The sequence below is a fragment of the Amphibalanus amphitrite genome, unplaced genomic scaffold, assembly GCF_019059575.1.
Source record: "Amphibalanus amphitrite isolate SeventyFive unplaced genomic scaffold, NRLGWU_Aamphi_draft 000134F_arrow, whole genome shotgun sequence".
Classification (NCBI taxonomy): Eukaryota; Metazoa; Arthropoda; class Thecostraca; order Balanomorpha; family Balanidae; genus Amphibalanus; species Amphibalanus amphitrite.
Genome location: NW_024881629.1, coordinates 856,553 through 882,707, shown reverse-complemented (window position 1 = coordinate 882,707; position 26,155 = coordinate 856,553). Strand labels below are relative to the sequence as shown.

Genomic DNA, 26,155 nt, shown 5'->3' with positions numbered 1-26,155 from the left:
TCTCATCAATACGGTTCTACCTATTGATATAGCATGGCCTTCTTGAGTTAGGTCATTACCGTGACCTATGATGAAATTTTTAGTTTACCTTTGAAGTATTTTTGAAGTTGATTTGACGCTTCATGACGAGAGATATGCGAAGGTGGTAAAATAGTTGAAACTCTGATTTAGTTGCAGCTCCAAAGCTACTGCAGACAATTAATTACGGCAAAACCCGCCTATTTTGGCGGTATTCGCCAAACGTGGGCCAAAGCATTGATCCGAGATCAAATCTGAAAGCATCTTAGAGAATGAGCTCCGAAAGAGCCATCGAGCGCGCTTTGTGAAAATGTCAGAATCGGGGGAAATGTCAGAATGTCAGAACTAGATATTAGCCCCACCAATATGTTTCAGAAAGTGATGCTCATTGCCCATTTAACTGACCAATGAAATAGAATTTGAGCTATTGTTAGTGATGTAGGAATAAGAATACCTACTTCGCAGTGACGCTGGACGTTTGCTACTATAACCGTAGCTCTATCGACAACTTTAGTTTCGGGCGGAGTCGCCCATTTGTACCTACCCGTAACAAGCGAACGAGAAGTCAGTGCATTCCTAGCGCCGCTACGCGACTAGCGATATAAATGCTGTTTGATAAATTCGTCACCAGATGTCCGCCAACAGCATGGTCATTGGTCGTGCCGGTTTACATAGCCTTGGTCGTGCCAGAGAAATAAATAATCGAAAAGACGAATAGTGCATGCATACTACTCGTACATACTATGGAAATTAAACCATGCAAGCATATTTTCGGCTGTTTCTCGTTGGCTTAAAGGTCGGTGGAAAGTGGGGATAATGAAAGCACGTAAAGAATGGGAGCTGAAGAAATGTTCAGTTATCGTTATGAGCCTACATAATCTGCAGAAAAATGTCGCAGAGCTTGGGTCATTTCAGTTTGGGTCACGAACTTCCCTGGCTAGATGTAAAATAGTCAGACTGGAGCACTGCAAGTGTCGTCGTAATCCGGCTCCTATTGAGTTATTCAAGAAAAAACAGGCTTGTCCAACCACCCCGAATCTCCCAAAGTGGTGCTTCTCACCATCACCGTGTTTATTATTAAAACAGGTGAAACAAAACATTTTATGTCATAATGATGGATTTCGGCACAACCCGTAATATTTGTAACCAATAACTTGCACCCATAATTGCATATGCCACAGACCTCGATTTAATTACATATGCCCATTTAAATATGCCACGCGCATCACATGCGCGCCTGCCGCATATGTAGGTACGATGAACTGCGCCGGAATCGATTGTTTTCCGTGAGCCCGGAGCCAGTCTGGACGGCGGACCGTGTGGCCCCAAGGAGTCGACCTGGGGCGGCCACCGCCCGGCAACCGTCACCGTGGCTGTCACGCCGTCCGTCGCGGCGTCACAACGGTCCGACACAGCCGAGCGGGCCTCAATACAGACCACCCCCGGTGCCCAGCGCACTGGGAAACTCGGCCATGGGAGACCGCTGACCGGTGAAAAAGTGACACCCCACAGACAGGCCGCGACACGGCCGAGTGAGGCGCCCAGGCAGGTGGGAAGGTGCAGAGTCCGGAAACAGCCAGCGGAGCATAAAATGGCCATAGGATGCAGACAAATTGGTGATATGGAAGAGTAAGACCCAAATAAAAATGAAATAGGAAAGGAAATGTAGGTGCTACGATCTACGAATCATGGCAAGCGGCAGCACCACTACAGCTTGTGAAAGGCTACTTTTCGGTGTCATAAAATATAGTCCCTGTTGCCTGTTGACTATCGGCCGCGTAAATGATCAACTAACGGGTGTCTACTAATCAACGAGGAAAAGTTTAAAGGCTTATATCTCGGGTGTTTGGTAACTTATATAATCGAAAATTCGCATGCTTATGCATCCTTCTATTGGTTATCAAATACCTTCAGCGCAGCGCACTGAGCACACCATGTTTCACGTCACGCCGCACGCGCCACCCGACCCCCTTGATCAAACGTCGCGGCACCTCCACGTCAAACGAGACCGATAATTCCCGCCTTCCCGTCTTCAGATGTCGGTCCAAAGCTACAGTCTTGTCCCCTGGATATATTTCTTTCTTGACAAAGCCTCATAAGTATTCAATCGGCCACAGCTGCGACACGCAGGGTGGATTATCTTCTCGATCTTTCATGGGTACGCCGACCCCCTCCAACATTGTGATGGTTTGAATTGCATAATGGACGAAAACTAGGTCAAATCAGAGTGCATAGTCGCCATTTGGGTAGTACTCGTCTTTTTTACCTTGGTGCCCTAAAAGATAAGAAATCAACGCATTTATTTGCCGTCCCTCGCACTATAGAACATCCTCCCAATGATAACTCATTTTGGACACATGACTGGCAGCACCTCCCCTTCCGGAGAGGTCGTTTAGCCACATCAGTAAGCTGGAAACCGGTAAGGAGACGTGTCCTCAGGTTGCAGTTGTATCCCCCCTCACTGAATCATACAAACCGGCAACATATGACATATCTGTTCCTGGGTAAGTCAAACGATTCAAACAGCTCTCGTCACCCATTATCATATCAATGCGTTCTCACCAGTTGACAGCTTGCCCCTGATTAGCCGACGCAAACGATGTTATTCTCTACGTTGCTGCGCTCGAGTGACCTCAGGTGCCTGTATGCACCTCCGGTACTCAATTGCAAATTTTCTACAGCAAAAATTACGACATAATAGTGGCAAATATAGTGGCGTCACACCAACAGGCACATCGACACCCCTCACCTTGCCCTTCGCACCCCATCGAAGGAGACCTTGTTTCTGTAGCAAAACTCGCAGAGTTGCAGCCACTTCAAACCTTTTCCAGCATGCTGAACGTTTCCTCTTATCTCAAATATCATAAGCATGCTATTGGCACTTGGCTAAAAACCTTTAACTTGCACTAGGAGAGCCATAGGTGCCATTTCCGTTGTAGAAAGGTAATTTTTCTTAAAATTGGCAAAGATTACTTAGAACCGTTGTTTGCTTAATGTTCTCATGGCGACTGACCATGGTATTTAAAGTTTTCGTTTTGCGTGATTGACATTCGCAACAGACATGTCTTTCAGCATGTGAGATATGCAGATTATGTATTACCTTTAAAGGTTCGTATTAACTACCTGAACTTTTTCTCATTAATTAGTAGACACCCGTTAGCAGTGAAAGGATGTGCCAATTTTTCTGCTTCGATAACTTAGAACTTGCATCTCTCTTTAATTTGTATTTCAGTTCCGACAGTACCGGCATACAAAAACGAGCTATGTCCTGATTTGAATGTCACATGGACCAACAATGTCACTCAAGTTACACCTAGGTAATCCCTCACGGGTCACACCACGTGCGTCTGTCAGCAGCGGTCGGCCCTATGCTTGTCGACCAGTGAGCGTTCAGCCGTAATCACACACACAGCGGTACAGGCGCGGTTACCTCTCAGTGGGATAGCACGTGGCGACCCTTGAGCAGTCGCCGCATGATGATGCGCCGGCCGGCCGGGGTCTGCAGGCGCGTCTTCCAGCCGTGGGTGCGCAGCCGTTTCACCTCGCGCGGCCGCGGAAAATGCACGCGCATGGCGGTGCGCAGCTGACCGGCGGCTGGCCAGAGGCGCGCGCACGCGTCCAGCAGTCCGGGCGAGGTGAGCGGTGTCGGCGCCGCCGATACCACGCGGCACGTCAGAGAGGAGAAGCTGTGAAAACCAGCGGTCACCATCAGTGGAATCGCTATTGAGCTCTGCAAGGCTTTCTTTTATTTCATAACCTACCGACGAATATTTCTGATGGCTCCCGAAACACTCAGGTATAGCCTGCTGCCTGCCATTAACAGGAAGAAGTAATAAGTAACCCCAATAATTATAGAACTGAAGCGCTGTGACTGCCGTGAAACTTCATTTACCTTCTCCTACATCAAGTTCAAATTGTTGGAAACATTTTTTGTTTGGAATTGGTGAAAAACCAGTTTGTTATTTTGCATGTCAATCATGCCATCTTAGGCTAAAATGTTGCAGAATGTGTTGATATCATCTTAGGCTAACATAAAAACTACACATCACTACAAATAAGAAAAAATGCCAAAAAAGTCTAATAAAAAGTTCAAACTGAAACATTTATAAAAGGTTTCTTTTAAGTCTCCCAAAGCAAAGCTTTCCATGATTAATATATCTGTCATAAGGAAATATGTCCAATTAGATGGTTCACTTACCTCCTGAGCCCAATGAATGGCCGATACAATGCTGATTGAATCACTCCCAAAACACTCATTGTTGAAGAGATATCTGAAAAAGCAGCATTAGCAAGGAAAATACTTCTAGGATAGATACACACAGTGAGAGTATTTTAAATCAATAAAATCAATGAGGATTAAATAAAAAGGCACCTTCTGACTACCGAGCATGATCAATGATCATATCATTCCACTCAATATTAATTCCTATCTGAAAATAAGCAACAATCTAATAGGTACCAACTACCTTGTCCCACTAGGTAGTTCTAGGAACCCAGAACCAGAACCCCAGCCAAATTGGTACCTTTATGTATATTTGAACCTACCTTCTAAAACTATCAATTTGTACTTATAAAATATTTGAAGACATATGTGAAGTAAGGTGGCTGTAACAGAGCTGCAACTGAGTATTTTTTTCAAATATCACCATCATGTAAAAATATTCCTCCCTCCCCCTACCCAAAACCCTAATTCCCCACATTTCCCCTATTGTGTTGGGCTAAAAAAGGGTACTATATTTCTGCATAGACGTTTCGCAACAGCTGACTGCAGGTTCTCACGACAGCCGACATGATGAAAACAAACTGGGGCTCGAAATAGTGGTGAGATCACGGTTAGTTAGTTTTAGCTGGATATTGTTGGTCAGGTTAACTGCACGACACAGTATTCTTACTAAACACGAGTTTCTCTTTAGAAGGTCTATATTACAGGAATTAACTAATATCTGAACCGGGACAATAAGACATACAGGAAATGTGACCCATTACTGGCTATCAATAAACAGATAAGCATAAAAATAACATCTAACTAACACAGAGCCTAGACAAAATTTATTTTTCATTTATCAGCATCATCCATTTTAATGGGTGGAGTACAAGTAAGACTAGGCAAACCATACATGAAATTAGATGTGAGGATTGATACAAATACGATGAAACATTGAAACATTCAGCTAATCAGTACCTTCAGAAGGTGTATTAGCAAAAATCCACGTACCCCAGCACCTATCAAATTGTTTGTATTGCCTGTAATCTACAGGATGCGATTCCATTTACATGACAAACATTACACTGTTCTGATTCATGCGAGCAGCGATTAGGAACCCGTGCTCTTTTAGATGTTACCATGACAACCCTATTTTGGGTCACACGGGCTCAAGAATCAGTAAAAATTGAAGCTTTTAAAGATATTTAGAAAGACTTCCTTATCAATTTCGCAAGTCAACTTCACTCATCAACAAATGAAAAACAACTTCATTTACAATTTGCGTCTGCGATCAACTCCAATTCTTGCCGTCGGCCGGTAATTGGCCGCTCGCATACACCACCGAACAGGATAAGCAGGTCTTTTCATCTAATCTGCGCCAGAGATGTACCTAGCTACCATATTTGAAGTTATTAGTAAAGTAATCTTGATTTGAAGTATCCCTTCATTTGTGTCGAGGAATTTCATTATGTGCGTATATTTGGCGTCAAATTCGTATTCGCGTGGAAAAAAATGATAAAAACTATCAGCGGACCCCTAGGAATCTCTTGCAAATTGGTCCACTGATACAATAAAATCTTCTGATTACGATGTTGATTATAAATAAGCGCGGCACGACCTACGAACGGAGTCATAAGAGGTCAAAGGTCACGCACCGTTGCCCATTATCAAAAATACATTGTATGCGGACCCCTAGGAATTTTTTGAAACTCATTTCTACTATATATTTTCATCTTCTGATCACAATGGTGTTAATATCTAGGCGCGGCACGCCCTACGAGCTGAGATATGACATTACCAAATTATGCGTGGTTGCCTTTTACAAAATAAAATTTATGTGCGGACCCCTAGGAATCTATTGAAATTTATCCCAGCGATAGATTAAAATCTCCTGATCACGATGGTGATAAAATCTAAGCGCGGCAAGCCTAAAAAACTGAGAAATCAAAGATCAAAAATAAGAATCAAATGATTGGCTTTATGACGCATGGCAGACCAAATTGGCGCAAACAATATTTCTGTGTGAATATCGTGGTGTGATATTGTGCTGGTTTTAATCGAATAATCGAAGGTCTATTTGCTCAAATAATCTGGTAAGCACATGTCTGATGATGTGCTGATGCTCACCTGTTAGACTCTCCTGTTTCATATCCTCCTTCCATCAGATCGAGAAGTAAGGAAACGGTGAATGACAGAGAGTTGCGCCAAGTATTCCACAGCTAGATGCAAGTTGGATTCGCATGGCAGAGTTGCAATAGTGAGTCTGCTATAAGGTAGTCGGTAGAAATGGCAAGTATTTACTTGAGACACTGCTCATAGTCTGTCTCACCTTGTCAACTCACCTTGTCGGGTTCCATCCACTACAACAGTCAGTACAGAATTCAAATTGGCTCACAGGATGGTTGAGGATGGGAGGTACCCTGCATCACAAGGCGCGCCAGTTATGCATATGCTGTACAGTACACCATTGCAGTCTTGCCATACATTGAACTGGAATGTTGTGCCACCATTGAGGAGTATAGTCTCTCTTGAAAGTATCGCGACTCCGAGGGAAGGCGCCACCTGTCCCAGCCGCGGTTGAGCGGAAAGGTTTGAGAGCCGCTGGTAGCACTGGCCGAAGCCTGGCACGCGGAGGCAGCCGGCGCAGCTGGCCGAGGGGAGTGGTTGCGGACTGCGGAGGGATGGGAGGGGGGTGGCAGTCGCCATCCGGTAACTTGTGATGGCAGCTAAGCATATGGTCAACGGAGGCCACCCTACTCGCAGAGGATTTGTTGAGATTTGTTTCATTACAAAGTTAGCAATTTGACTCGTCATCGGCACGACTGTCACATATTTTTTTGGGGGGGGTAAAATCCGGAAACCCGTGCCCATATACCCAAAAATCATCTGTTGCACCCGCTAACAGAATGCATCCGTGCTTGCACAAGCACTCGTAGGTGGATTCAAAAACAAGAATTATCTCTCTAGCCAGTTCGCCAATTCACTGTCTAGCCATTAAGTCCTATTTTTGGAGTTCTCTCTTTTTAATGAGCTGGTTAGTGAGCGGCGACAAAAAAAAATGTTAACTGTTCAGCCGTCTTCTTTTTAAAAGCCTTATTTGATGCCAGGCTCCCCCCCCCCCTCATGACCTGTTGACGTCGTTTAGCAGGCCTCTTTACAGTAGGATTATGGCGGAACTTTGCTTTGATGTGATTTTACGCGTCACGCACACTTAGTGATTGGCGCCCAGTAAGGCACACCAATGAGCGCCCGGCTGGTGAGCCCAAGAGGCACCGGTATCCGCCTGGGGCGGTGGACGGGGTCAAGGGAGAGCGATACGAGCATGACCTTTGGCCGGCCTCCGCCTGTTTTGACCCAGTTGTCAGCCGCTGGGGCCTGCGTCATATAGCAGTTTTCCTTCTACCGATGGCGTGAAATCGTGTTACAGCGTACTTTTTATGATACAGGCCATGACCTCCCTACTGGGGTCCTCAAACTGAATGGAATAGTTCGCTGAGCCGCCGCAGCCCAGGACGCGATACTTTCAAGAGAGACTATACATGGTTTGAAACATCATTTTTTCACAGGAGATTATCACAACAATATAACAATTTACTTAGGTACATCTAAACATATTCAACAAGTTTGTCCGGAATGGCATCTGTTAGGCCTCGTTTGAAAGACTGCAGATCTGGAGCAGTGACAACATCAGCAGGAAGACTTCCAGAGGTTAACAAGTCGGTAAATGTGGAGAATTAGTACGGTCTGCTGTTCGAAGATAAAATTTGCACTTCCTTACATTATTTGACATCCTGAATCCAAAAATGATACTCACATGTGGCGGAAATAACCTAAAAAACCTAACCTAACCCAACCAAATGTGAAGAGTAAGTGTTTTATGAGATGGCGTGACACTAATCAGATTGAATTAACTACCGTAAAACGGGGTGTTAAGGGACAGTTTCGAGGTGTTTTGTTATATAACTCAAGAAGGGTTGGAGATAGAAGCATCAAATTGTCAGCGTTTTATGTGGAATTTGGTGCTTTACATGCCTGCCACATTAAAGTTTTTAAGATTTATACCTGCATATTATTTTTTATTATTTTTCATCACTGTCCCTTAGCACCCCAATGTGGGGTGTTAACCCTCGCCCATGTAGGGGGGGGGGTTGGTGCAACCCCCCCCCCCTGAGGTTTTTCGGAAATAGTGCAAAAACGGCGGCGCGCAGCGCCGCCAAATTTTGGGTACCTTATGGGGCAAGCCTTGCGCATCTTTTGATAAAAAAAAATTTGACCGGGTCATGTCAGGTCACGGAGTTATGACGTCACAAAGGGAACAGCCTCCGGCCGGATTTTCACAAACTGAGTGCCAACGCCCGAGGTTTCCTGCCGGTGGTACGGAGATCGGTTGATGGATCGTGATGAAACTTCCCATGCATGTTGGGGCAAGTATTGGCTATCATATGGTATAAGAAACTTGACCGGGTCAGGTCAGGTCACGGAGCTATGACGTCACAAGAGGAACAGCGTCCGATACTATTTTTGAAAAGCGCCCGAACCACTATTTTGCTAATTCTTGTCACCTCAATGGGAATATGCAGCAATATTAGCTTCCATAGGGAGCAAATGGACCTCCCAAATCAAAAAATACAATCAGATTTCAAAAATTTAAATTTTGATTTTTCGAATTTCTGCCGCCGACTGTGACCTTGCCGACTTCCGGCGCTCCCAACGCGCCATTTTTAGAGCTGAGGAAACGAAATACATACCAAACGATAGAGAATTGATCAAGGAACACGATAGTGAAGGTTTCAAGTCGATATCTTCCACCGTTTGGCCGCAATCGCCGCCGAAAGTTGAAAAAAAGTCTATTTTTCCGAAAATTTGACCTTTGACCGGTCAAAAGTAGGTCAAATGTTGACCTAGGACCAAAAAATATACCACCAATCGCGAGATCTCGGCGAGAGCAATCCGTTGGTCTTTTCCGCTAAGCTCTACGACGCTCCGTTTTCAAACGCCAAGGGGGGGGGTCGCACCAACCCCCCCCCCCCTGCATGGGCGAAGGTGGCAGATCGCCGTTTACGGGCGAGGGTTAAGGGACACCTATATTATTCCAAGAAATGGTCATCAAATGCCCACAATTGGGATGTGGAAGGGCACACAATTTATTTATTGAAATGTTTTGCATATTCTGTCACAAAACAAGTCAGGTTCATTCACCACTAATGACCTTTTTAGCCAATTACGTGTAATGCAGTTTACGTTTGTGGAAAATGTGCTAATTATACAGTAAACAGAACCAAAAAGTAATCTTCTGTCATCAATTAAAACCCATGTTGAAGCTAGTCACTTGTCATTATGTTGCCCTCTTTGTTTTAGCCTTTTTATGATGACATCACATTTACCTACATCAGTCTCCATTGACCCATCATTGTAAAAGAGAGTGTTGAGATGTTTTGTTACATAACTTAAGATGTGTTAGAGATAAAAGCATGAACTTGCCAGCATTTTATGTGGAATTTGGTGTTTTCCATGCCTACTGAAAGAAAACTTAATGAAATTATATTTAGATATTATTTTCTATTTTTTCTTCCCTGTCCCTTAGCACCCCACATCCACCTCAAAATATGCATGTATCCGGAAAAGAGGAAGAGCATGATGAATGAATGGGTGGATTTGCACAAGCTTTTCAGGAAACATGTGCAATACATGTGACAATACACCTATGCATTCATTTTCCCTGTACACCCACCAGTTTATGTGGTACACACAGAATTTTGGAGATGTTTCAATTTTGTGAAAATGTAGCATGATTTTCAAATCCATTTTTGAACCAAATCACTTGCATGAAAAACCATACCATTTTGTCCTATGGTCAAGAGCAAAACAGTGTCAACTACCACACTGAAGTTTTTATTGAACCTTCTCAAATTAGGAAGTTAATATGACTCAAAGTTTTTCCCATGCAACTGTCCCTTAACACCCCACTGTCCCTTAACACCCCATTTTACGGTACAATGAAAACGTTAGGTGACGTTGGCCTCTCCGACAGATAATAGATTGTGGTTCAGAATGTTACGTTGACTCGTGACAACAGCAAGGACGATCTACACACTTTGCGGTGCCGTACAAATGACTTCTGTGCAAAGGGTATCACTGTATAACCTCTTATAACTTCTGGTATTTCTGATAGCATTGCCCTAGCTTGAGTATCTGTGTGTTTAAAATGTCATTATGTATTTTGAAGGAAGATAAATTATGTTCTAGGTACCTACCTCTCTTTTTATGACAAGGCTGAGGATGTGTTGAGAGCAGAAAACAACAATTGCCACTTGCCAATGCTGGTGTGGAGCACAGCCATGTGAGACACAGGACTTACAGGCACTACAAAGCTATGCACTGCACCCCAGACACTTCTATGTGAGCACCTATGACACACAGCACATACTGGACAGCTGGGTTCAAGGTTACCACATCAGCTTACAGCTGGCTAAGGAACAGACCACTAATGTCACTGACTTTTAATGGTCATGTCACCACAAGGATAATTAGTCTACATACAAAGCCTCTCCCAAGTCTGAGACAAAAGGTGCTGAGAGGCCCCACACCATCTCAGTGTGCATCCCACAACACCTCTGAAGTCTAGTGAGGCCACCTTACATCGGTGAGATTTCGTGACCTGTCAGCGTGCCTCTTCTCGAGATGGTGGAGGGTCTGGTGATTTCACCAGACAGGTGAACCATCATCTCCAGAGGGGACAGGTGATTGCTGAGAGGACAGCAGAGGTCAGACGTCCCCTCTCATGACGGTGGACTGTCTGGTGACCTGACCTGTGAGCCCTGCTGACACCTCAGTAGTCATACGTCCCCTCCGGTAACAGTGGTCTGTCTGGTGACCTGACCTGTGACCCCTGCTGACATTTCAGTAGTCACACGTCCCCTCCGGTGACAGTGGTCTGTCTGGTGACCTGACCTGTGACCCCTGATGACACCTCAGTAGTCATACGCCCCCTGCGGTGATGGTGGACGGTCTGGTGACATGACCTGTGACCCCTGCTGACACCTCAGTAGTCATACGTCCCCTCCGGTGACAGTGGTCTGTTTGGTGACCTGACCTGTGACCCCTCCTGACACCTCAGTAGTCATACGTCCCCTCCGGTGACAGTGGTCTGTCTGGTGACCTGACCTGTGACCCCTGCTGACACCTCAGTAGTCATACGTCCCCTCTGGTGACAGTGGTCTGTCTGGTGACCTGACCTGTGACCCTGCTGACACCTCAGTAGTCTCCGGTGACGGTGGACGGTATGGTAATCTGACCTGTGACCCATGATGACCTCGCAGTAGTCACACGTCCCCTCCGGTGACGGTGGTCTGTCTGGTGACCTGACCTGTGACCCCTGCTGACATCTCAGTAGTCACATGTCCCCTCCGGTGACAGTGGTCTGTCTGGTGACCTGACCTGTGACCCCTGATGACATCTCAGTGGTCATACGTCCCCTCCGGTGACGGTTGACGGTCTGGTGACCTGACCTGTGACCCCTGCTGACACCTCAGTAGTCATACGTCCCCTCCGGTAACAGTGGTCTGTCTGGTGACCTGACCTGTGACCCTGCTGACACCTCAGTAGTCATACGTCCCCTCCGGTGACAGTGGTCTGTCTGGTGACCTGACCTGTGACCCTGCTGACACCTCAGTAGTCATACGTCCCCTCCGGTGACAGTGGACTGTCTGGTGACCTGACCTGTGACCCTACTGACACCTCAGTAGTCATACGTCCCCTCCGGTGACAGTGGTCTGTCTGGTGACCTGACCTGTGACCCCTGCTGACACCTCAGTAGTCTCCGGTGACGGTGAACGGTCTGGTGACCTGACCTGTGACCCCTGCTGACACCTCAGTAGTCTCCGGTGACGGTGGACGGTCTGGTGACCTGACCTGTGACCCCTGCTGACACCTCAGTAGTCATACGTCCCCTCCGGTGACAGTGGTCTGTCTGGTGACCTGACCTGTGACCCCTGCTGACACCTCAGTAGTCATACGTCCCCTCCGGTGACAGTGGACTGTCTGGTGACCTGACCTGTGACCCTGCTGACACCTCAGTAGTCTCCGGTGACGGTGAACGGTCTGATGACCTGACCTGTGACCCCTGCTGACACCTCAGTAGTCTCCGGTGACGGTGGACGGTCTGGTGACCTGACCTGTGACCCCTGCTGACACCTCAGTAGTCATACGTCCCCTCCGGTGACAGTGGTCTGTCTGGTGACCTGACCTGTGACCCCTGCTGACACCTCAGTAGTCATACGTCCCCTCCGGTGACAGTGGACTGTCTGGTGACCTGACCTGTGACCCTGCTGACACCTCAGTAGTCTCCGGTGACGGTGAACGGTCTGGTGATCTGACCTGTGACCCCTGCTGACACCTCAGTAGTCATACGTCCCCTCCGGTGACAGTGGTCTGTCTGGTGACCTGACCTGTGACCCCTGCTGACATCTCAGTAGTCATACGTCCCCTCCGGTGACAGTGGTCTTTCTGGTGACCTGACCTGTGACCCTGCTGACACCTCAGTAGTCTCCGGTGACGGTGGACGGTCTGGTGATCTGGCCTGTGACCCCTGCTGACATCTCAGTAGTCACACGTCCCCTCCGGTGACAGTGGTCTGTCTGGTGACCTGACCTGTGACCCCTGATGACACCTCAGTAGTCATACGTCCCCTCCGGTGATGGTGGACGGTCTGGTGACATGACCTGTGATGTGACCCCTGCTGACACCTCAGTAGTCATACGTCCCCTCCGGTGACAGTGGACTGTCTGGTGACATATACGAGTAGCTTGGAGTATCCCGATATGTGTAGCTCTGAAAACTGACGGCTTTCTCTTTCTCAGGTGCGGCTGATAGACGGCATGCTGCTTCCCGGGTGATCGGGCGCCTCTCCGGAGTCCGGCTGCGTGGTCGTACTTAGTCGACCTACCTCGTTGGCCACCGATGCACCTCCTGTCGGGAATTACACATTGTCGGGGCGATGTCGTGGTCTGCCGGTGAAGAGGCGCCGCCGCCGCCGCCGCCGCCGCTGGCCGTGGCGTCCTCGTCCTCAAACGGCGGCACCGCCGTACCGGCGGACATCCCCGACTGCGTGCTGTCTGAGCTGTGGGCGGCACACTCGGACGGCGTCGGCTCGCCGCTGATCGACATCTACACGGAGACGGACTGCTCGTCCCAGGTGTCTGATGGGGAGGCGTCTGCAGGCGGCGGCGTCGCCTTCACGGAGCTAATCGAGGTGATTGAGGATGGTGACTGCGGCGCCGTCTCCGGGACCGGCAGACTCATCTGGGTTGTGGAGAATGACGTGACGAAGGCTGGTGAGTTGAAGACGAGCCGCTCATCACCGCCACAACGGGCTGCGGAAGTGAATTGCACCCGGTCTGCCGCAGCGCCGAGCAATCTCGTCAGCCAGCGAGGCCGCGCGAAGGAGATATCTGGCCCTCCGAGATCGCCGGTGACGCCGAAGATACGCACCCCGGACGTCGAATCAGCCTGTGACCGCAAGTCTGTGCCGCGATCAGTGAACGCTGACGTGGTAGCTCCGGTGCAGGCCTGCGCCGGAGCTACCGCGACTGTCGAGCCGCCGCCTTGCGCTGACGGCACTGGCACGGTGTCGGGACGGGTGTGCGGTGTGTCAGCCGGCGGGGACGGTTCGGAGACCGAGCTGCGTGTGCCGACTGACCGGACGGGCCTTCCAGCGCTGACGCCGGAACAGCGGCGCCGCATAAGCTACCAGGTATGTACCGACTGTCTTACGTTGTTATGGTGTCTTCTGTATTTATTTATATTGGTGAATTTGCATTACTGCTTCGTAAACGGACCTGTAAACCCTGCAGCCTATCGTAAAACAATGTTTGCAAGGAACAGCTAATTGTGTTAAACATGATGTTTTTACACAAAGCTCTCGGGCCTAAAGGAATGAATAAACTGTTTTCCGGCCGTTGCCGCCGCCCTCATTATAACCTCACCTTACAATGCTGTATGTCGTCATAACATGGTCATAAGTGCCAAACAAACAGAAACACAAAAGTGCTCAAGCTGTCAAAGTTAAGCCACCCATTTTGCATATACTTGTGTGATTGATAAAGCAACAGATCATGTCCGTCTGTCCTTCATTTCTTCTCCCTGTCTCTTCTCCCTGTCCACTGCCTCTCTCTCTCTCTCTCTCCTCTCTCTCTCTCTCTCTCTCTCTCTCTCTCTCTCTCTCTCTCTCTCTCTCTCTCTCTCTCTCTCTCTCTCGATCCCTGTGTAATTATATAATTCACTTTGTAAATGAATGAAACACAATCTTTTCCCAGGGCATTTGGGAGGCAACAAGACAAGGACTGTCACCAAGGCTGAAGTCGTTCTGGGTGCGTGTCCTGGAGAGACGCGATGGGAAGCCGAAGAACGCCAAACAGCGAGCGGCTTTGTCCCGGAAAGCCGACGCACTGCGCCGAGATTTTGCCAGAGGACATTTAGGAAGGTGTGTATTCTGACTCGATTGCACATACCGTGGGTAAAGCACCGATAATATGCAATGTATAAACCCAGGTCATGACGTTTATTTAAAAACACGTGCAAGTAAAAGGGAGAAGAAGAAAAACATCAGAATGACAACACGGATTATGACTGTCGGGGGACACACTGAGGGCAGATGACGCTGCCTTGTAGGCTAGCGCAAGGAAAAGAGTAAGAGGTGTTAATGTTGTTAGAGGAGAGAATGCTAGTGTTTCAGTATTAGGCTAGCGACTGAACAGCGCTACCAGACCAGGGGTGCTCCAAAAGCAGACCGGCTCCCGAGCCGCAGGTACGCGTACAGGGGAACGCCTCCACAAGGGCGGGAAATGCCTACTCTTGGCCATCCGCAGGCCCAAGCAGCAGCGACAGTGCGTCTCCCGCCGCCATTAATCAGCTGCAGTACCGACCAGGTCCGCGCATGTACTTGGCGAATATTAGTATTGGATTTTTTGCGCTTTCGTTCCCCACAACTGACTGGCACAAATAAGAAATGGCACATGTTACCAAGTGGCCATGTACCCTATGCCATCATGCAAAGCTTTAAATATGTCCTTGGCTCCTTGTGCTAATTTTGTTGCAACATTGTTCTATATTGTATGGTTTCTCCATCTTCATTCTGATTATATGGCTTGTTGTTCTCGATTATAATGCGATATGTTTAACTTCTAATGAATTAAGATATGATAAACACTGGCAAAGGTCAGAACAAGCTTTGATGATGTTGACACAAGAGCATAAAACACACACGAAGTCCACAACCATCAGTAATGCGAAAGTAATCAGTGTCCTAACTCCTGGTGCTCACCTATTGCAAAAAATAAGAATACAATTATGAAGATATCGACGCATTTTAACCCCATCCCGGTTCTATAAACCGGACAAGTTGGAAGCGAGGCTGGCGAGCCACGCCGAGCCTCGCGGGCCGCCGACCATGAACTGTTTTTGTTTGTTTTTTTTTTTGCTTTTTATCGGAAAAAATGCGGTAGAGATAGAATACCCACAGTTTTGCATAGTAAACAGTCGGTGGGACATTATAGGCTGGCGCGCCACAAACCACTTCTAGAGCCAGAACCCCCATATATGTCCGCCGTTTAATCGTCAGAAAACGTGACGTGGTTTGAAAGGGTGGAGATGTTGTCCGACCTCTGTTGCTCTCCTTTGACCATGGCCTAAAACCATTGACCTATAATAAGTATAGACGAACTACTCGCGTTTTTGCGGCGTTCCTCGTCGACCAAAGAAGCAAATTGTTTTCTGAAATTACAGCGCAGGATAAGGGCAATCCTAACTTTTAAGCACGGACGTAGAAATAAAAGTTTATTAAATATTTAACGTTAATTTATTTTAAAATGTGTAACAGAACGCTAACTTTTACTACAAAACATTTATTTAAACGTTTAAGGTTTGAAGTCAAGCCTCACGAAATCGTCTCCATGGTAACGGAATAAACAAAGTCCTCGGTATCATTTATTGTTGCTGCATTGCAAATTGCGTAAGGTGTGTTGACAGTTCTGTGCATATTAAACAAGAAAAGATAGTTTGTCACCAATAAAGAGCACAAACAAATATCAACCACACATTGCACGTGATAAGTGAATCATTTCAAGGCGATTAAATTGACTTACGTTATTACAGCAGGCATTTCAAGCAGTGTGATCTGAGATATTTGGTATTTATGTAATTAAAGCATTTTATTTCATTTTCTTTAAATTTATCCTGTTTATCTGCTAGAGCAGTCAGACACTGATAATTTTATCTTAATGGCTAGAGTCAAGAGAAGAAAAAAACTGAGAGACAATTGCAATCTTCACAAATGTTATGAGAAACGGTCTACCTAAGAGGGCACAGGCCTATGTTCCTGTTGCTGGAAGGCTTCTGGAGTGTGCTGAAATTCATCTGCCAACTGAACCAGACATAGCCCGACTTATGGCCAAGATATAAAGTAAAAAAGATTGACGATCTTCAGTTGTAAGTTGCTACTGCAATTAAACACGATGGAGACTGGAGCCGTCAAGAAATCTGAATGGAAGCTCAGCAAGACTGCAACAATCGAAATGCCTACCAAGTGTGACCTGCTAATGACTGGCTTAATTATTTCTTGCGTGGCTCAACATAAGTGCTCAAGAGCAGAAGGCCCCTCATTTACTTGTGTGTGCGCTGATTTGTGGAACGTTGTTAAAATCGAAAACCAGAATTCGTGAACTTTTGGTGATCGCCAGACACCAGTGACCTTTAGCGATGACCTGATCGAAAAATTGTCTAGATGATTCTCAAAGTTCTTATAGCGAGCTACCTACTGCCTTTTCCGCATCTTTCTACCTTTCTTCCTTTGCGAGATAATATGGCGTGGACAAATACGTGCCCCCTCCTCCCATCACAATGGCGAAGTTGGCTGAAAGACCCACCCGGGCGCGGGTTAAAGAGGCTCATGGGTGAATGAAATGATGCATCATTATGTGCACTCAGATTGGTATGAGTATATCGCCACTCATCCCACAGTCTATGTACGGGGACCCGCAGTTGCTACTGTACACGAACCGCAACTCTAGCCGTCTGTCCTGCCCAGTAACAACCGATAACATTGATATCGACTGCCAGTCCCTGTACAAGAGCAGCTGAAGTTTTCTGTGAGTGCCCTCCGACAGCTTATCATTGTTCCCTGTGAGGGTGCTGGGACAATTTACTCAGGGTCGCTGTACAGTAGCAACTGCGGGTCCCCGTACTACCATGAACATTATTTTCATGTATTCATAGTTCATATGCTTTGACGATGCTTTGATGATGTCATGAATGTTACTGCTGAGCTTCATCTTAAATACACAATACATATTGTCAAATCAACTAACAAACTGTATTAACCCTCGCCCCGTTGGGGGGGACCATTTTGCCCCCCCTGTGGTTTTTCCTGAATAGCAAGAAAACGGCGGCGCGCAGCGCCGCCAAATTTTCAGTACCTTCCCGGGCATCAATTTGACACCTTCACACCAAATTTCAAGTCTTAGGTCACCTTAGGTCAGGAGTTATTGAGGTCAAACTGAGGTCATGTTGGAGCAAAAATGAGCAAAAAACATGCAATCTTGAAACGCTCACCAAATCTACAGTTATCAAGCAATTTCAAAGTTCTTTATATGGTCTAGTAGACAAAAAACGGCGCTACAAAACTGCTATCTCGGATTTTCGAAATTTTGGGTTTTTGACCCCAAAAAATTCAAAAACTTGATTTTTTTAGAAAAACTTTAAAAAAACCAAAATTTTTCCGAATTTCGAAAAAACCGGAATATATGTGATAGTCCCTGCGCTCTTCTATATACATACCAAATTTCAGATCGATATCTCGTTTTTTGGCCAAGTTATAGCGAAAAAACTGTTCAAAAATGATGACGTCAAATTTTTGAACTCAATTTTTAGCGATTCTAGACCACGTACGGCAAAACAAAGACCACCATTGAACTCCCCGTGACGAGCTGCATCGATTCGATACCCATTTTATGCAAAATTATTAACTTTGAAATTTGGACCTAATTTGACCTGACCTTGACCTGACCTTGACCTGACCTTGACCAAAACGTGACCTAAGCTGGCCCCAAAGGCTGCCTGACCCACACAATCGCATTTGTCATGTAAAATGGACCATAAAACATGTATCACACGACACTTTCATATTGTGACCCCCCGTGACCTGACCTCTGTGACCTGACCTGGTATCAGTGACCTCAAATAGCAAAATATGTGTTTGAAGAACATTTCCCCATTGATGATTTTCAATGAAATGCATTTTACTCGATTTTACAACGCATTCCTTGAAATGCCTGTAAACGGTGAAAATTGGACCTTTGACCTGACCTGTGACGTCATCGGTTTGACCTAGGTCAATAAAATTGGGTCACAAGGTAGTTCCCTGATAGGGCTATCCAACACCGTTTGCCGCTTGCCGCTAGGCTGCGTGGTTCTCGAGATCTTAGGGGGGCCAAAATGCCCCCCCCCCCCAACGGGGCGCGTTGCTCGGCAGAGCCCAACGGGGCGCGGGTTAATCGAATTCGCAATCATGAAGAGAAACGCGCATGAGACCTGCAAACTACGTGATAGTGAAGCCGAATGCTCCTTTAACGGATCAATAAATGATGATTCTGAGCGCAATGGCAAAGCCGCTTTCGAGATGTGAAAGTGCTCGTGTGCACGTGCAAACTGGACCCAAATGGACTTAAGCACGGCACCCTCCTAAGGTCGCTACCGGTGTACCAAATTTGAGCGCAATCTCCCCAGCCGTTCTCGAGATGTGGAAGCGACCCCTGCGCGTGTGCACGTGCAAGGTGGACCCAAACTGACTTGTGCACGGCACCCTGCCAAACGGTCCCTAACGGTGTGCCAAATTTGAGCACAGTCTGCCCAGCCACTCTCGAGATGTGGAAGCGACCCCTGCACGTGCGCACGTGCAAGCTGGTCCAAAACTGACTTGTGCACGGCACCCTGTCAAACGGTCCCTAACGACGTACCAAATTTGAGCGCAATCGGCCCAGCCGTTCTCGAGATCTGGAAGCGTCCCCTGCGCGTGCGCACGTGCAGCAGCACCCTAACCGTGACACGTGGAAATGCATTATCATTTGCATGTCCACCGACATGCCAAGTTTCAGCTCAATCAACCCAGTCGTTGTAAAGTTATTGTAGATCGAACAAATTTGTCACCACTTATATGGCACGTGGCGCGTGCCGTGTCCCTCAACCTATGACTTTGTGCTATGTTCAGGTGATTAAGCTTGGACGCTTCTACATTGTAGACGTAGTCTCGCTCCCTTCCGTCGTATTATTTACGAGAAAGAAGTTGATAAACTTTCGCGTTTTTCCCATAGACAAAGCATTGTGTCATTAGTTCGTGCCCTTACACGTACGGTGGCGCTAGTGTCGCTCAGCGGGAACGGCCTTCAGGCGCTGATTAAGCCAGTGTAGTCTGTCTATACTTATTATAGGTCAATGCCTAAAACCGAATCATTTTCCTTCTCCTAGGCATGTGCTGGAGCTCATCAGTGCACTTCCGCATCCTGTTCCTACCGGACCTCGGCCCCATACCGATACGACATGTCACCATCAGGCGACGACAGAGGCGGACCCCGGGTGTCCCGCGACGCCAGTGCCGGACCAGCGAGAGGCGGACCCCGGGTGTCCTGCGACGCCAGTGCCGAACCAGCGAGAGGCGGACCCCGGGTGTCCTGCGACGGCAGTGCCAGACCAGCGAGAGGCGGACCCCGGGTGTCCTGCGACGGCAGTGCCAGACCAGCGAGAGGCGGACCCCGGGTGTCCTGCGACGCCAGTGCCGGACCAGCGAGAGGCGGACCCCGGGTGTCCTGCGACGGCAGTGCCGGACCAGCGAGAGGCGGACCCCGGGTGTCCTGCGACGGCAGTGCCGGACCAGCGAGAGGCGGGGCCGTCGACTTTCACGTTTCAGCTCGATGAAAAGGAGGTCAAACAGGTATTTGTCGGACGTAATCTGAAGAAAGATTGGCCCTCAACGCTGGCGACGGCGTTCTGCCGAAGCACTCCCGGGCCGAAATGCGTACTGGCCGTCCGTCGACGGCGAATCAAGAAGCTGTGGTCGCGTAAGAGGGGTGCTGCGTTTTTCACCTGCTTCGCCACATGTCGCTTCCCCTCGTGCAGTTCGTACTCTTTCTCAATTCAACATACGCCGTCGGTAGGGGAACCGCTGACTGTGCGCTGCACGACGTACGGCACGCCGAGCACGGCGCATCAGCTGCAGCACGCCCACCGGTACCTCAGCGGAGAGCGGCGACGGGAGACTGCTGAGCGCGTGGAAGATCGCGGAGCGTACCGTGTGTCGCAAGATATGCTGATGCAGGCACCGGACTGCGAGCTCGCGGACGGAAATATCACCGAGGCGCCACCTCGCCACATCCTGCGCCAAGCGGCACACGAGCGTCGGGTGGCCGAGCGCCACTCGACGAACTGGACTGAAGACCTGGCGGCGACGATGGCTATATCACGAGCCGAGGATCTGACTAGTAAAGTCGTGAAGGGTGGCATCCATCTCATCGGGAGGGCACCGGTCGTGGTACACCTCTACAGGGAGCACTTCTTCCGGCGATACCATCTGGCTCCGAGGACGCTCCACCTCGATGCCACGGGCTCTGTCACCCGCCAAGTCGGCGAGAAACGGCCATATTTGTACGCGCTCATCGCCGAGAGCCCTGACACCGACAGGAGTTTTCCGCTAGCCCACCTGCTGGCGGAAAGCCACAATGTGCCCACTATCGCGCATTTCCTGGCACAGGTGGCCCATGGATACAAACTCGTGACCAGGGTCCCTCTCACGCCTCCAAGGGTGGTCACGGACTTCAGTTGGGCGCTTATACACGCTGTGTCGGAGGCGATCGTCAAGACCACAACCGAAGCGTACCTCGAGGCCTGCTGGCAAAGCCTCACAGACCCTACGAAGCAGCCCAAGACTCTCGTAAGTCTCTGCGGTGCCCACCTGTTGCACAGTTTCGCGCACACCCTGAAGAGCAAAGGAGTGGCTGCAGAGGCAAGACCTGGCTTCATGTGGCTCTTCGCCAGCATGCAGCAGGCCACCTCGCTGCAAACTCTAGACACAACGTACAAGCGACTCTGTGTCCTGGCCCTGTCGAGGAGCAAGTGCGCCGTGGAGCTGCCGGAAGTCACGCGCGTAGACTATGGAACAGACGACCGCCAAGAAACCGAGGCGCCGCTGGAGGCAGCCGAAGACGCGCCAGCCCGGAGGACCTACCGCGCGCGGACCGCGTTCGGGCGTCACTTCGAGGACATCACTAACGGAGTCAAGTGCAGCCTGCAGACGGACGGGGAAGCCAGCGATGTCCCCAACAAGTACTTCTGCCCTGGCCTGGTAGAGTACTTGCTGGGGGCTGTCATGCCGCTCACTCCACTTTGGAGTCAAGTGATCTCGGCTGCCGTGGTGACCAACGCGGCAGTCGAGTCACACTTCAAGGTCGTCAAAAAACAGATGCTGCAGGGACGCACTCGACTGCAGCCAGGCGACTTTGTGCGAGTCCTGCTGAAGGACACGGCTGCCCGCATGAAGGCGGCTTTGATCCCGAGCCGGCCTGTCCTCAGGGGCCGGAAAAGGAAGGCAGCAGAAGGGCTGTTTCATCCTGAAACCCAGGAGGAATGCTGGGCCAAGCGCCGCACGAGTGACAAGCCCACGTGGTATGCTCGTACTAAGCCACCGCTGGACTTGGCCCCCGAGACGGCCCCTGCCCAAGCGACGAAACCGGCCCCCAAGACGGCCCCAGCCCCGGCGACCAAATCGGTCCCTGAGCGAGCACCGTCAGCCGCCACCGCAGCAGAGCGTGGACCGTCAGCCACGGTCCCTGAGCGAGCACCGTCAGCCGCCACCGCAGCAGAGCGTGGACCGTCAGCCACGGTCCCTGAGCGAGCACCGTCAGCCGCCACCGCAGCAGAGCGTGGACCGTCAGTCACGGTCCCTGAGCGAGCACCGTCAGCCGCCACCGCAGCAGAGCGTGGACCGTCAGCCACGGTCCCTGAGCGAGCACCGTCAGCCGCCACCGCAGCAGAGCGTGGACCGTCAGTCACGGTCCCTGAGCGAGCACCGTCAGCCGCCACCGCAGCAGAGCGTGGACCGTCAGCCACGGTCCCTGAGCGAGCACCGTCAGCCGCCACCGCAGCAGAGCGTGGACCGTCAGCCACGGTCCCTGAGCGAGCCAGCGGACGAGCGCCGTCAGCCGCCACCGCAGGGCGTCCCAAAGGACGGGCGCCGTCAGCCGCCACCTCAGGGCGTCCCAAAGGACGGCCGCTGCGAACAGGACAACCACCGAAGCGCAGACCCTGGCTGACCGCGGAGGACATCGATCTGTTCTGCGAGTCCATATCATCTCCGCAGGTGCTGGCACTGTCGGTGTACTGGTATGGTGCTCTCAGGACACCCTGTCGACGCTGCACCACAGAATCGATGAGGCAGTTCGCCACAGCGAACACGTGGTTGTTGCCACTGAATATTGGCAATCACTGGGTCCTCTTCGTAGTGGATTGGCGCCGTCAAGTGGTGCTGTTCTTCGACTCCATGGGCTGTTGGCCATCCGGAGCCTACACAGAGGCAGTGCAGCTCCTCATGGAGGCGACGCAGCCCCATCTCAAGTGGACCAGCTGGCGCCTGGTGGTGCCCGAGACTCCGCAGCAGACGGACACGTGGAGCTGCGGCTACAGAGTTTGCTGGCTGGCACTCGCGGCGGCCACTGGCAGCACTACGCCGTACTCTTCTGATGCTGAAGAAAACGTGCTCGCTCGGATACAGGTGCAAATTCAAATTGACCGTCCCATTTCAGACGCGAGTGTACTAATCGCAAACTTTCAAAGCGTATGTCCTTTATGAGACCTTTTAGAGTGTCGTTTATATATAAACTGCATAAACTTCCTTTAATAGTTTTCGTCATTTCACCTAGTATCATTTGTGTCATTGTACAGCTGTCATCTATTCTGTTCTCAGTAGCCAGGGGATAACCAGGTTGGCTGGTGCCAAAAGACAGATTTCGAGGGTTCCCGACTCAATTTAGTTATCTTAAGTGTTTCCCTATGTTGAGCTGAGTTTTTCTTTGTTACAGAAGGCGACAAAGCTTGCCAACGCGCCATCAGCCTGTCGGTGTGCGGAAGCGCAGGTTGTCGGTGTGCGGCCGCAGTCACTCAGACGACTGAGAGTGGCAACACCGGCCAACCTCTACCTGGCTGCTCTCCGCTGATACGGTACGTTTTCATTGGTTGTAATACAATTATACCAACACTTGGAGAACATTTAAAACGGTACCGACAACGAAGTTTTACATACACTGATGCTGATATTCTGCCCCCTGTCCGTCGACTCGGTACCCGGAGCTGTTTTCCTTCAGTCCGATATAGACACCTGGTGTCAGCTGTTGCTTTCGACGTGATCCGTTTCAAGATTGTCTTTGACTTATAGACAGAGCTTCCTTGTCATGGAAAAGTAATAAGTTAATTTCCATTTTGTCGCCTGCTTTCCGTACTACCTGCTTCCATCTACTACTACCTTGTATGATCTTAGCGGAATGCCGACCCACTGCTATCTCTCTGTATGTTCGTGACGCCGCTTCCGTGTTCCGGCAGCTGGATCGGAGCGTCGCCGCCGCCGTCCGACTGGTGGCATCGCGCCAGAGCTGCACCGACGCAGTGCTGGCCCTGCTGCTCGACACGGCCGCGCTGCTGCGAAGTCGACTCATTGGCCGGATCCACTGTGTGCCTGCTGATGCTCACCCGCCGGCAGCCGGCGGTCACGGCCTGGTGGCGGCACGGCGGCGCCGACCTGACTCAGTGTCACCAGGGCAGATAGTGTTTTGGACCACCTGATCAATGACGAGTGTGGGCGGACATATCGCTTGTGCCGCGGTATTGAGCGCCTAGAGTTGGTGCGAGAAGAGCTGGTCAGTATGTGTATGTGCTGATATCAAGTGCCGGTGGTGGCTGTTATTGGAGAACCAGCTGGCCAGCTGCAGTGTCTCTGAACGCGCCGCTGAATGCCGCCGAGTCGGCTGCATAGCTTATATCTATCAGCTGCATACGGTGGACTGCTGACTGTTGTCCACAAGGTACCGCCGTCTTTCGGTTGGCTGTTCGTCACAAACGCGGTAATTTTCGTGACGAATGCCGACGCGGCGCGTGTTTCTCATATCGAGTAACTTCTCACAGTGTGAAGTGAATATCGTCGGCTTATTGTAGACTGCTCATGTACGAGTTTGATCTGTGGTGGGGATGACGGACTGTTGGCTCTTATAATCACCGAGAGCGTTCCGCCGGCTTGCGCGCGTGGATCTCACCGCGCCTGGAGACGCTGCGGCCGATGCTGATGCGCGGCTGTCTGGTGATAACCAAGCGCGGCTAGATGATCTGCGAACTGCTTTCTACGCACGAGACGGTGCTACTCGAGCTGGACGCCAGCGCCGGCGCCGGCACTCATCTGCTAGAGCGTATAAACTTAACAGCGTGTCCGTGGGCAAGTTGTTCGAGCGCTCGGTGACCTGAATTTGGAGGAGCGGGAGTCTACCCTGGCGCTCCCGAACTACCGGCTCACCAAGAAGCCGCACCTGGCCGTGGTGGCGCACATTTTCGCAACGTTCGGCTACTCGTCTCAGCTGAGCTGGACCGGCGCAGGCTCTCCGATGTGGCACTGATGTCGCACTGTGAGCTGAGCTTGGGTGCCTGGAGTCGTTCGGTGGAGCACGACCCGGGCCTGCGTGCTGTACTGCTAGAGAGGCCGCGGGTCGCTGGACTCTATGTGATGAATGTGTGTGAGCGCGTTCCGCGGCTGCCTTCGGCAGCGATGCGCTGACTCGCTGCCGTCACTGACTCGCTCAGCACCCAGCTGAGCTCGCTGATACTCATGCTCTCAGGACTGTTCGCCTCTAAGACGTTGCGCGTGCAATCACCATGCAGCGATGGTAGCTGATGTGTCCGCTTGAGTAGGACAAAGTGATGCACTTGAACATACTCGTTCTGTTCTCTGCTATGTTCTGTTCACGTTCTGTTGGTGCGCGGTACCGGCCGTGCCGACTGCACCGCGTGCCAAGACGGCGTGTCGCGTCGCGGACGTGGCGTTTCTACTGCGGCTTGCAGTCTTGCGGATTGAGGTGGACAAGTCTGACGTTAAAGCTGATCTCGGGCGCTGGAGGTCGTGAGCATTAATGGCATGCCCTGCAAATGATAAATAAATATTGTTTTCCTTTCGCTTGCGTTTGGCTCTTATCAGCCCATATTCTCGCTGGAGACTGTGTCCAGTCCGGCGACCTCAAATGACTGATGACTTACAGGCCAGGTCGCGTGAGGTCATAATACGCGTGAGGTCATCAGGGGTCACGGGTCATGTCACCAGACCGTCAACCGTCACCGGAGGGGACGTATGACTACTGAGATGTCAGCAGGGGTCACAGGTCATGTTACCAGGCAGACCACTGTCACCGGAGGGGACGTATGACTACTGAGATGTCAGCAGGGGTCACAGGTCAGGTCACCAGACAGACCACTGTCACCGGAGGGGACGTATGACTACTGAGGTGTCAGCAGGGTCACAGGTCAGGTCACCAGACAGACCACTGTCACCGGAGGGGACGTATGACTACTGAGGTGTCAGCAGGGGTCATAGGTCATGTCAACAGACCGTCAACCATCACCGGAGGGGATGTTTGACTACTGAGATGTCAGCCGGGGTCACAGGCCAGGTCACCAGACAGACCACTGTCGCCGGAGGGGACATGTGACTACTGAGATGTCAGCAGGGGTCACAGGCCAGATCACCAGACCATTCACCGTCACCGGAGACTACTGAGGTGTCAGCAGGGGTCACAGGCCAGGTCACTCAGACAGACCACTGTCACCGGAGGGGACGTATGAATACTGAGGTGTCAGCAGGGG

At 50.1% G+C, this 26,155-nt stretch overlaps 2 protein-coding genes across 20 annotated transcripts; one reads left to right on the top strand and one right to left on the bottom strand.

The window, feature by feature from the left end:
- Nucleotides 1-3,226: 3,226 nt before the first annotated feature.
- On the bottom strand, nucleotides 3,227-5,523 carry LOC122382158 (39S ribosomal protein L34, mitochondrial-like). Of its 8 annotated transcripts, none has more exons than XR_006256634.1 (3): nucleotides 4,751-4,822; nucleotides 4,217-4,289; nucleotides 3,227-3,704 (listed from the first exon to the last, which is right to left on the bottom strand). XR_006256634.1 is itself a non-coding variant. In XM_043367137.1 (3 exons), the coding sequence occupies exons 2-3, from the start codon at nucleotides 4,273-4,275 to the stop codon at nucleotides 3,452-3,454; spliced, it is 312 nt and encodes a 103-aa protein (XP_043223072.1). In that variant the 5' UTR covers nucleotides 4,276-4,289; nucleotides 5,499-5,523; the 3' UTR covers nucleotides 3,227-3,451. The 8 variants fall into 8 exon arrangements, 6 of the variants coding, with proteins under 6 accessions (XP_043223072.1, XP_043223067.1, XP_043223068.1 ...); XR_006256635.1 differs by lacking the exon at nucleotides 4,751-4,822 and adding an exon at nucleotides 4,564-4,716; XM_043367137.1 differs by lacking the exon at nucleotides 4,751-4,822 and adding an exon at nucleotides 5,499-5,523.
- Nucleotides 5,524-5,728: 205 nt separating this feature from the next.
- On the top strand, nucleotides 5,729-25,471 carry LOC122382157. Of its 12 annotated transcripts, XM_043367128.1 has the most exons (6): nucleotides 6,719-6,738; nucleotides 10,469-10,865; nucleotides 13,081-13,973; nucleotides 14,536-14,702; nucleotides 23,341-23,479; nucleotides 23,858-25,471. In XM_043367128.1, exons 3-5 carry the CDS (start codon nucleotides 13,218-13,220, stop codon nucleotides 23,429-23,431), a joined length of 1,014 nt encoding a protein of 337 aa, XP_043223063.1. In that variant the 5' UTR covers nucleotides 6,719-6,738; nucleotides 10,469-10,865; nucleotides 13,081-13,217; the 3' UTR covers nucleotides 23,432-23,479; nucleotides 23,858-25,471. The 12 variants fall into 12 exon arrangements, with proteins under 12 accessions (XP_043223058.1, XP_043223057.1, XP_043223056.1 ...); XM_043367123.1 differs by lacking the exons at nucleotides 6,719-6,738; nucleotides 10,469-10,865 and adding an exon at nucleotides 5,729-6,395; XM_043367122.1 differs by lacking the exons at nucleotides 6,719-6,738; nucleotides 10,469-10,865 and adding an exon at nucleotides 5,729-6,479.
- The last annotated feature ends 684 nt before the right edge of the window (nucleotides 25,472-26,155 follow it).

Bases quoted from the DNA above. Each gene is read 5' to 3' on its own strand.
- LOC122382158 (XM_043367137.1), bottom strand. From the start codon at position 4,275: ATGAGTGTTTTGGGAGTGATTCAATCAGCATTGTATCGGCCATTCATT. The intron at 3,705-4,216 runs GTAAGTGAACCA...TGGTTTTCACAG, and splicing joins CCATTCATTGGGCTCAGGAG to CTTCTCCTCTCTGACGTGCC.
- LOC122382157 (XM_043367119.1), top strand. From the start codon at position 20,574: ATGCTGATGCAGGCACCGGACTGCGAGCTCGCGGACGGAAATATCACC. The intron at 23,034-23,340 runs GTGCAAATTCAA...TCTTTGTTACAG, and splicing joins ACGTGCTCGCTCGGATACAG to AAGGCGACAAAGCTTGCCAA.